Source organism: Notolepis coatsorum, assembly GCF_963971535.1.
Source record: "Notolepis coatsorum genome assembly, chromosome: 18".
Lineage (NCBI taxonomy): Eukaryota > Metazoa > Chordata > Actinopteri > Aulopiformes > Paralepididae > Notolepis > Notolepis coatsorum.
In genome coordinates, this window is record NC_140182.1 from 746,812 (window position 1) to 759,034 (window position 12,223).

General features: G+C 44.7%; 1 protein-coding gene across 1 annotated transcript in view; it reads left to right on the top strand.

Annotated features, from left to right (window-relative positions):
• Nucleotides 1–914: 914 nt before the first annotated feature.
• The window catches only part of gpr37a (G protein-coupled receptor 37a), a gene marked incomplete at its 3' end in the record, with an annotated part of 25,425 nt that continues 14,116 nt past the window's right edge, over nt 915–12,223 (top strand). The window contains exon 1 of the mRNA XM_084334894.1: nt 915–1,580. Within this exon, the coding sequence (XP_084191020.1) occupies nt 1,167–1,580 (414 nt within the window). The 5' untranslated portion in view covers nt 915–1,166. The remainder of the gene's footprint in view (nt 1,581–12,223) is intronic.

Consider the following 12,223-nt stretch of genomic DNA (forward strand, 5'->3'; position numbering starts at 1 on the left):
ACGCTGTCAGTCGTACCACAGTACTGGCAAAACGGGAGGAGGCTATAATAAAAACAAGCGCCCTTCATCCAAATCCACCCACACCGGATTTCTTTTAACCAAAAAATGTATTATATATTATCGGAGCTATCAATAACGTTATCGGGTTTATCGGGATGACGTCATAATTGCTGATATCGGCCCGATAATTATCGTGCATCCCTAATGTCAAGTATGTTGTGTGTGTCATAAATGTCATTATGAATTGAAAATGGGGGACCCTGATGTAAACAAGACGAAAGTCTTTCTCTGGTCTGCATCCCCTTAACAATTGTGTGTATTGAGCCGTACTGTATTGTACCCATTCTGCAATCTGTTAATAAAGTTTTCATTCATTCATTCATTCAGGTGCGCCTTGGCGCGCGGATCAGAACTTTGACGGGGCGCCCGCTGCTGCCTCGGAAACGGTGCACGGTGGAGGAGGATGCAGACATCTGGCGAGAGACAGGCGACGGGGGGGGCACCGCGAGAACGAGCCAGAGCGCATCTGCAAACACAGAAGAAGAACCGCGCGCAGCCGCCAGAGGCGCGACGCGAAGCGAGGCGAGAGACATCGGAGAGAGACGAGCCATGAGTCCACTCAGAGAGAGACGGGCCATGAGTCCGCTCAGAGACATCAGAGAGAGACGAGCCATGAGTCCACTCAGAGAGAGACGAGCCATGAGTCCGCTCAGAGACATCAGAGAGAGACGGGCCATGAGTCCACTCAGAGAGAGACGAGCCATGAGTCCGCTCAGAGACATCGGAGAGAGACGAGCCATGAGTCCACTCAGAGAGAGACGAGCCATGAGTCCACTCAGAGACATCGGAGAGAGACGAGCCATGAGTCCACTCAGAGACATCAGAGAGAGACGAGCCATGAGTCCACTCAGAGACATCAGAGAGAGACGAGCCATGAGTCCACTCAGAGACATCAGAGAGAGACGAGCCATGAGTCCACTCAGAGAGAGACGAGCCATGAGTCCACTCAGAGACATCAGAGAGAGACGAGCCATGAGTCCACTCAGAGACATCAGAGAGAGACGAGCCATGAGTCCACTCAGAGAGAGACGAGCCATGAGTCCACTCAGCTCTCTAACGGGTCTCTGGACGCGCCGGTGCCCAGGTGGGAGTCCGTGCCGAGGCCCATGGCTCAGGGACAAGCCACCGACTGGCCATTCAATGACACCGGCGGTGACTATGAACAGTTCACGCTGCCGGACCCCCGCGACAGCACACCGTTCGTTCCCATGAACACCAAGCCCAGACGCAAACATGTCAAAAACCCCTTTTACCCCGTCACCACAGAGACCTACGGGGCGTACGCCATCATGATCGTCGCCGTCATCATCTTCACCGTTGGGATCGTTGGGAATATAGCAATCATGTGCATCGTGTGCCACAACTACTACATGAGGAGCATCTCCAACTCCCTGCTGGCCAACCTCGCCCTGTGGGACTTCGTGGTCATCTTCTTCTGCCTGCCGCTGGTCATCTTCCACGAGCTGACCAAGGACTGGCTGCTGGGCGAGTTCTCCTGCAAAGTAATCCCTTACATTGAGGTAATATTCACCAGCACTTCTACATGGTTATTATGGGCAGTGGTGGGAAGGAGGTATTTTCCACTCAAGTACAATTTCTAGCTACTTGTACCACGGTGAGTATTTTCATGTTAGGGAACTTTATACTTTTACTCCACTACATTTCAAACCAAATATTGTACTTTTTACTCCCACTACATTCTTCTGAACCCATCAGTTACTAGTTACTTTGAAGAAAAAGATTTTGCATAGGAAATATGGCAAAAATGTATGGAGATTATATACTTTCACATTTGAAGCCTGTCAACTTCAAGAGGATGTAATCAGAGCAGCATACCTGGACCACATACCACTTTAACATAACCTTTAATCAGAGCAGCATCACTGGACCACATACCACTTTAACATCACCTTTAATCAGAGCAGCATAACTGGACCACACACCACTTTAACATCACCTTTAATCAGAGCAGCATAACTGGACCACATACCACTTTAACATAACCTTTAATCAGAGCAGCATAACTGGACCACATACCACTTTAACATAACCTTTAATCAGAGCAGCATAACTGGACCACATACCACTTTAACATAACCTTTAATCAGAGCAGCATAACTGGACCACATACCACTTTAACACAACCTTTAATCAGAGCAGCAGAACTGGACCACGTACCACTTTAACATAACCTTTAATCAGAGCAGCATAACTGGACCACATACCACTTTAACATAACCTTTAATCAGAGCAGCATAACTGGACCACATACCACTTTAACATAACCTTTAATCAGAGCAGCATAACTGGACCACATACCACTTTAACATAACCTTTAATCAGAGCAGCATAACTGGACCACATACCATTTTAACATCACCTTTAATCAGAGCAGCATAACTGGACCACATACCACTTTAACATCACCTTTAATCAGAGCAGCATAACTGGACCACATACCACTTTAACATAACCTTTAATCAGAGCAGCATAACTGGACCACATACCACTTTAACATAACCTTTAATCAGAGCAGCATAACTGGACCACATACCACTTTAACATCACCTTTAATCAGAGCAGCATAACTGGACCACATACCACTTTAACATAACCTTTAATCAGAGCAGCATAACTGGACCACATACCACTTTAACACAACCTTTAATCAGAGCAGCAGAACTGGACCACGTACCACTTTAACATAACCTTTAATCAGAGCAGCATAACTGGACCACATACCACTTTAACATCACCTTTAATCAGAGCAGCATAACTGGACCACATACCACTTTAACATCACCTTTATTCAGAGCAGCAGAACTGGACCACATACCACTTTAACATAACCTTTAATCAGAGCAGCATAACTGGACCACATACCACTTTAACATAACCTTTAATCAGAGCAGCATAACTGGACCACATACCACTTTAACATAACCTTTAATCAGAGCAGCATCACTGGACCACATACCACTTTAACATAACCTTTAATCAGAGCAGCATAACTGGACCACATACCACTTTAACATGACCTTTAATCAGAGCAGCATAACTGGACCACACACCACTTTAACATCACCTTTAATCAGAGCAGCATAACTGGACCACAGACCACTTTAACATCACCTTTAATCAGAGCAGCATAACTGGACCACATACCACTTTAACATAACCTTTAATCAGAGCAGCATAACTGGACCACACACCACTTACCTTTAATCAGAGCAGCATAACTGGACCACGTACCACTTTAACATCACCTTTAATCAGAGCAGCATAACTGGACCACATACCACTTTAACACAACCTTTAATCAGAGCAGCATAACTGGACCACATACCACTTTAACATAACCTTTAATCAGAGCAGCATAACTGGACCACAGACCACTTTAACACAACCTTTAATCAGAGCAGCATAACTGGACCACATACCACTTTAACACAACCTTTAATCAGAGCAGCATAACTGGACCACATACCACTTTAACATAACCTTTAATCAGAGCAGCATAACTGGACCACACACCACTTTAACATAACCTTTAATCAGAGCAGCATAACTGGACCACATACCACTTTACCATAACCTTTAATCAGAGCAGCAGAACTGGACCACATACCACTTTAACATAACCTTTAATCAGAGCAGCATAACTGGACCACATACCACTTTAACATAACCTTTAATCAGAGCAGCATAACTGGACCACATACCACTTTAACATAACCTATAATCAGAGCAGCATCACTGGACCACATACCACTTTAACATAACCTTTAATCAGAGCAGCAGAACTGGACGACATACCACTTTAACATGACCTTTAATCAGAGCAGCATAACTGGACCACACACCACTTTAACATCACCTTTAATCAGAGCAGCATAACTGGACCACACACCACTTTAACATCACCTTTAATCAGAGCAGCATAACTGGACCACATACCACTTTAACATAACCTTTAATCAGAGCAGCATAACTGGATCACACACCACTTTAACATCACCTTTAATCAGAGCAGCATAACTGGACCACATACCACTTTAACATAACCTTTAATCAGAGCAGCATAACTGGACCACATACCACTTTAACATAACCGTTAATCAGAGCAGCATAACTGGACCACATACCACTTTAACACAACCTTTAATCAGAGCAGCATAACTGGACCACATACCACTTTAACATAACCTTTAATCAGAGCAGCATAACTGGACCACACACCACTTTAACATAACCTTTAATCAGAGCAGCATAACTGGACCACATACCACTTTACCATAACCTTTAATCAGAGCAGCAGAACTGGACCACATACCACTTTAACATAACCTTTAATCAGAGCAGCATAACTGGACCACATACCACTTTAACATAACCTTTAATCAGAGCAGCATAACTGGACCACATACCACTTTAACATAACCTATAATCAGAGCAGCATCACTGGACCACATACCACTTTAACATAACCTTTAATCAGAGCAGCAGAACTGGACCACATACCACTTTAACATGACCTTTAATCAGAGCAGCATAACTGGACCACACACCACTTTAACATCACCTTTAATCAGAGCAGCATAACTGGACCACACACCACTTTAACATCACCTTTAATCAGCGCAGCATAACTGGACCACATACCACTTTAACATAACCTTTAATCAGAGCAGCATAACTGGATCACACACCACTTTAACATCACCTTTAATCAGAGCAGCATAACTGGACCACGTACCACTTTAACATAACCTTTAATCAGAGCAGCATAACTGGACCACATACCACTTTAACATAACCTTTAATCAGAGCAGCATAACTGGACCACATACCACTTTAACATCACCTTTAATCAGAGCAGCATAACTGGACCACATACCACTTTAACACAACCTTTAATCAGAGCAGCATAACTGGACCACATACCACTTTAACACAACCTTTAATCAGAGCAGCATAACTGGACCACATACCACTTTAACATAACCTTTAATCAGAGCAGCATAACTGGACCACAGACCACTTTAACACAACCTTTAATCAGAGCAGCATAACTGGACCACATACCACTTTAACACAACCTTTAATCAGAGCAGCATAACTGGACCACATACCACTTTAACACAACCTTTAATCAGAGCAGCATAACTGGACCACATACCACTTTAACACAACCTTTAATCAGAGCAGCATAACTGGACCACATACCACTTTAACACAACCTTTAATCAGAGCAGCATAACTGGACCACATACCACTTTAACACAACCTTTAATCAGAGCAGCATAACTGGACCACATACCACTTTAACATAACCTTTAATCAGAGCAGCATATCTGGACCACATACCACTTTAACATAACCTTTAATCAGAGCAGCATAACTGGACCACATACCACTTTAACATAACCTTTAATCAGAGCAGCACAACTGGACCACATACCACTTTAACACAACCTTTAATCAGAGCAGCATAACTGGACCACATACCACTTTAACACAACATTTAATCAGAGCAGCATAACTGGACCACATACCACTTTAATATAACCTTTAATCAGAGCAGCATAACTGGACCACATACCACTTTAACATAACCTATAATCAGAGCAGCATAACTGGACCACATACCACTTTAACATAACCTTTAATCAGAGCAGCATAACTGGACAACATACCACTTTAACATAACCTTTAATCAGCAGCATAACTGGACCACGTACCACTTTAACATAACCTTTAATCAGAGCAGCATAACTGGACCACATACCACTTTAACATAACCTTTAATCAGAGCAGCATAACTGGACCACGTACCACTTTAACATAACCTTTAATCAGAGCAGCATAACTGGACCACATACCACTTTAACATAACCTTTAATCAGAGCAGCATAACTGGACCACATACCACTTTAGCATAACCTTTAATCAGAGCAGCATAACTGGACCACATACCACTTTAACATAACCTTTAATCAGAGCAGCATAACTGGACCACACACCACTTTAACATAACCTTTAATCAGAGCAGCATAACTGGACCACGTACCACTTTAACATAACCTTTAATCAGAGCAGCAGATCTGGACCACATACCACTTTAACATAACCTTTAATCAGAGCAGCATAACTGGACCACATACCACTTTAACATAACCTTTCATCAGAGCAGCATAACTGGACCACATACCACTTTAACATAACCTTTCATCAGAGCAGCATAACTGGACCACAGACCACTTTAACATCACCTTTAATCAGAGCAGCATAACTGGACCACACACCACTTTAACATAACCTTTCATCAGAGCAGCATAACTGGACCACATACCACTTTAACACAACCTTTAATCAGAGCAGCATAACTGGACCACACACCACTTTAACATAACCTTTCATCAGAGCAGCATAACTGGACCACATACCACTTTAACATAACCTTTCATCAGAGCAGCATAACTGGACCACAGACCACTTTAACATAACCTTTAATCAGAGCAGCATAACTGGACCATGTACCACTTTAACATAACCTTTAATCAGAGCAGCATCACTGGACCACATACCACTTTAACATAACCTTTAATCAGAGCAGCATCACTGGACCACAGACCACTTTAACACAACCTTTAATCAGAGCAGCATCACTGGACCACAGACCACTTTAACATAACCTTTAATCAGAGCAGCATCACTGGACCACAGACCACTTTAACACAACCTTTAATCAGAGCAGCATCACTGGACCACAGACCACTTTAACATAACCTTTAATCAGAGCAGCATCACTGGACCACAGACCACTTTAACATCACCTTTAATCAGAGCAGCATCACTGGACCACAGACCACTTTAACATCACCTTTAATCAGAGCAGCATCACTGGACCACAGACCACTTTAACATAACCTTTAATCAGAGCAGCATAACTGGACCACATACCACTTTAACATAACCTTTAATCAGAGCAGCATAACTGGACCACATACCACTTTAGCATAACCTTTAATCAGAGCAGCATAACTGGACCACATACCACTTTAACATAACCTTTAATCAGAGCAGCATAACTGGACCACACACCACTTTAACATAACCTTTAATCAGAGCAGCATAACTGGACCACGTACCACTTTAACATAACCTTTAATCAGAGCAGCAGATCTGGACCACATACCACTTTAACATAACCTTTAATCAGAGCAGCATAACTGGACCACATACCACTTTAACATAACCTTTCATCAGAGCAGCATAACTGGACCACATACCACTTTAACATAACCTTTCATCAGAGCAGCATAACTGGACCACAGACCACTTTAACATCACCTTTAATCAGAGCAGCATAACTGGACCACACACCACTTTAACATAACCTTTCATCAGAGCAGCATAACTGGACCACATACCACTTTAACACAACCTTTAATCAGAGCAGCATAACTGGACCACACACCACTTTAACATAACCTTTCATCAGAGCAGCATAACTGGACCACATACCACTTTAACATAACCTTTCATCAGAGCAGCATAACTGGACCACAGACCACTTTAACATAACCTTTAATCAGAGCAGCATAACTGGACCATGTACCACTTTAACATAACCTTTAATCAGAGCAGCATCACTGGACCACATACCACTTTAACATAACCTTTAATCAGAGCAGCATCACTGGACCACAGACCACTTTAACACAACCTTTAATCAGAGCAGCATCACTGGACCACAGACCACTTTAACATAACCTTTAATCAGAGCAGCATCACTGGACCACAGACCACTTTAACACAACCTTTAATCAGAGCAGCATCACTGGACCACAGACCACTTTAACATAACCTTTAATCAGAGCAGCATCACTGGACCACAGACCACTTTAACATCACCTTTAATCAGAGCAGCATCACTGGACCACAGACCACTTTAACATCACCTTTAATCAGAGCAGCATCACTGGACCACAGACCACTTTAACATAACCTTTAATCAGAGCAGCATAACTGGACCACAGACCACTTTAACATCATGGGTATCACCTCGTCGTGTTGCTCTCACCGTCAGGTGGACGCCTCCCTCCCTCCCTCCCCCCCTCCCTCCCTCCCTCCCTCCCTCCCTCCCTCCCTCCCTCCCTCCCTCCCTCCCTCCCTCCCTCCCTCCCTCCCTCCCTCCCTCCCTCCCTCCCCGTCTAGAAGGACACACAGCTGAAGGCGACCTCCTCTAACCTCCTCTAATGTCAGATCGGGTTACAGACCTACCTGCCCGGTTTCTCTCGGCTGCTTTTGTTGTTGACTTGTCCTCCTTTATTTTGAACTGAAGAGCAGGTGCACTGTAGAATACTATTAATAATTTACATTTGAGACAACTTGTGATTTATTTTTAGTGATTGATTGATTGATTGAAAAGTTTATTAACAGATTGCAGAATGGGTACAGTACAGTACATCTCAATACATACAATTGTTAAGGGGATGCAGACCAGAGAAGACTTTCGTCTTGTTTACACCAGGGTCCCCCATTTTCAATTCATCATAACATACATGACATACAGATAGACAGTACTGCTACATCTATACATTTATGACATATCAGATTTGCAAATACAGTACTGTTTGTGATACAAAAGTGTCCAGAAAAGGAGTGTATATACATTTGGCATAGAAACTGTACATTGGAGGAGGTTGGTTGGGTGGGGTGGGGTTGGGTGGGTTGGGTGAGGGCTGTACATTGGAGGTGGGGGGGGGGGGGGGGGGGGGGTTGGAAGGGGACACACACACATTTTACACTGTACATTGGAATATTGACAAAGCCTTACTTGGTCATTTACTGTACAACTAGGTTAGGACATTTGTAGAAGTGTGGAAGCTTTTCTCAAATCCTACATCGTCCCGGCATCTGATCTCCGACAGCAAGGGCTGGAGGGTGGGGGGGGGGGGGGGGTGAGCGTGGCCCAGTGCAGTAATATTAGGCCGTGGACCTGGACCCCCACATTATACGATGTTGTCGTAGCGATCCCCAATCTGAGCAGATGTTGTTGTTAGATATGATGAAGTCCAGAAGATGTCTAAATGGTAAATGGCTGCATTTATATAACAGCTTTTATCCAAAGCGCTTTACAACTTGTTCCTCACATTTACCCGTTCACCACACGTTCACACACAGACGGCGGAGGCAAGGTGCCAACCTGCTCATCAGGAGCAATTAGGGGTTAAGTGTCTTGCTCAAGGACACATCGACACGCTGCCCGGGAGGAGCGGGAATCGAGCAGGGAACCTCTGGATTAACAGATGGATTGCTTTACCTCCCGAGCCACTGAAGCCCCATCTATACTGTCTATACTTACTATACACTGTAAGTGTGCAGATAACAGTAGAGAAAGTGAAACCTGCGGATTAGAATCGTCACTCTTGTACTTTTGTCATTTGGTCATAACGTTTAGGATCATGTACAGTTGACATTTTTAATATAACGTGTATCGGCAACAAACAGCAGTTGATAATCTATATATGCGTTTATGCCTATAACTCACGTTCTAGGAATTACTGCAGAAAACGATAAAAACATATTTATATTCTAGACGGTATTTTCATATGAATCTATGAATGAAAAAGTATAACGTTCCTACATCCTGAACGATAGATAATCGATGTTGAATGGGCCATAGTAATGTCAATTTAGCAATACATTTAAAAAGTTATAGCCCTGCAAAGAAGGTGAACATCTCCATAGGCTTAGAGTGGTGGCAGAGAGTGGTATGAGACGGGCAAACTGTGTGGCAGTTAATGTGTTAAACATAAATGACACAGTGGTCACCGTTTCGTTTCAAAGGGAGTTTATTTACTTTGTGACACAACAGCCAAACAAATGCACTAGCCATCAATATATTATGCCAAATGATTAGGACCTTATGCCAAAATAAACAAATAATAATTACTGTATTTATCAAGTAACAAGTCCGAGTCCTCGTCTGCACCTTCCGAGTCCGAATGCAGTCGATGCTCGAGTCCAAGTCCGAGTCATCAGTGCTCAAGTCCAAGTCGACTCACAGGTCCTGAAGATCAGTCCTGGACTCGAGTGCTACAGCACTGGTCCCCGGACCCATGTTGAGCACCACTGAACTAGGCCCGCTTCAGAAAGGTACAGAACGACACAGTCAACACGCCCTCTGCCCCCTGCTGGCTGTAAGACGTAACACCCCCACACTGGCTACAGGCCACACATCACAGTAAACACGCGCTCTGCCCCCTGCTGGCTGTAAGACGTAACACCCCCCACACTGGCTACAGGCCACACATCACAGTCAACACGCTCTCTGCCCCCTGCTGGCTGTAAGACGTAACACCCCCACACTGGCTACAGGCCACACATCACAGTAAACACGCGCTCTGCCCCCTGCTGGCTGTAAGACGTAACACCCCCACACTGGCTACAGGCCACACATCACAGTAAACACGCGCTCTGCCCCCTGCTGGCTGTAAGACGTAACACCACACTGGCTACAGGCCACACATCACAGTAAACACGCGCTCTGCCCCCTGCTGGCTGTAAGACGTAATACCACACTGGCTACAGGCCACACATCACAGTAAACACGCGCTCTCTGCCCCTGCTGGCTGTAAGACGTAACACCACACTGGCTACAGGCCACACATCACAGTCAACACGCGCTCTGCCCCTGCTGGCTGTAAGACGTAACACCACACTGGCTACAGGCCACACATCACAGTAAACACTCTCTCTGCCCCCTGCTGGCTGTAAGACGTAACACCACACTGGCTACAGGCCACACATCACAGTCAACACGCGCTCTGCCCCCTGCTGGCTGTAAGACGTAACACCACACTGGCTACAGGCCACACATCACAGTAAACACTCTCTCTGCCCCCTGCTGGCTGTAAGACGTAACACCACACTGGCTACAGGCCACACATCACAGTCAACACGCTCTCTGCCCCCTGCTGGCTGTAAGACGTAACACCCCCACACTGGCTACAGGCCACACATCACAGTCAACACGCTCTCTGCCCCCTGCTGGCTGTAAGACGTAACACCCCCACACTGGCTACAGGCCACACATCACAGTCAACACACTCTCTGCCCCCTGCTGGCTGTAAGACGTAACACCCCCACACTGGCTACAGGCCACACATCACAGTCAACACGCTCTCTGCCCCCTGCTGGCTGTAAGACGTAACACCACACTGGCTACAGGCCACACATCACAGTCAACACGCTCTCTGCCCCCTGCTGGCTGTAAGACGTAACACCACACTGGCTACAGGCCACACATCACAGCCAGTCAAATGAAACCTGACTGAGATGACCATCAGCATGACCCCCCCCCCCCCCCCACAGTGTGTCATATACTGTCATCTCATCTTTCTTACCGAGACACATTCTATATCAGCTACATGAAATTACCACTTATTTGGCAAACACTGCCCCCGAAGACGATGAAATAGTCCCAATTTTATCTAAATGTCAGCCCGTCTACTTTGGCTGCCGCCGATACGTTTAAATCGAACGCGACTTTGATTGAAAATAATGATTCTCCGAGCGGACAAGGCTCCCTCTGTTCCACGTCGGATCAATTGGATCATTTCGGCGTCTCCACGGGGAGTGTTTGACAAATAAGTGGATTTCATGTTTAGGGTTAGGTTGTGGCGTTAACCATTTCATGTTTAGGGTTAGGGTGTGGCGTTATAACATTTCATGTTTAGGGTTAGGGTGTGGCGTTAACCATTTCATGTTTAGGGTTAGGGTGTGGCGTTAACCATTTCATGTTTAGGGTTAGGGTGTGGCGTTAACCATTTCATGTTTAGGGTTAGGGTGTGGCGTTAACCATTTCATGTTTAGGGTTAGGGTGTGGCGTTGATTGATTGATTGATTGAAAACTTTATTAACAGATTGCAGAATGGGTACAGTACAGTACAGCTCAATACATACAATTGTTAAGAGGATGCAGACCAGAGAAAGACTTTCGTCTTGTTTCCATCAGGGTCCCCCATTTTCAATTCATCATATGACACACATGACATACAGATAGTCAGTACTGCTACATCTATACATTTATGACATACCAGATTTTCAAATACAGTACTGTTTGTGATACTAAAAAAATCCAGAAGAAGAGTAT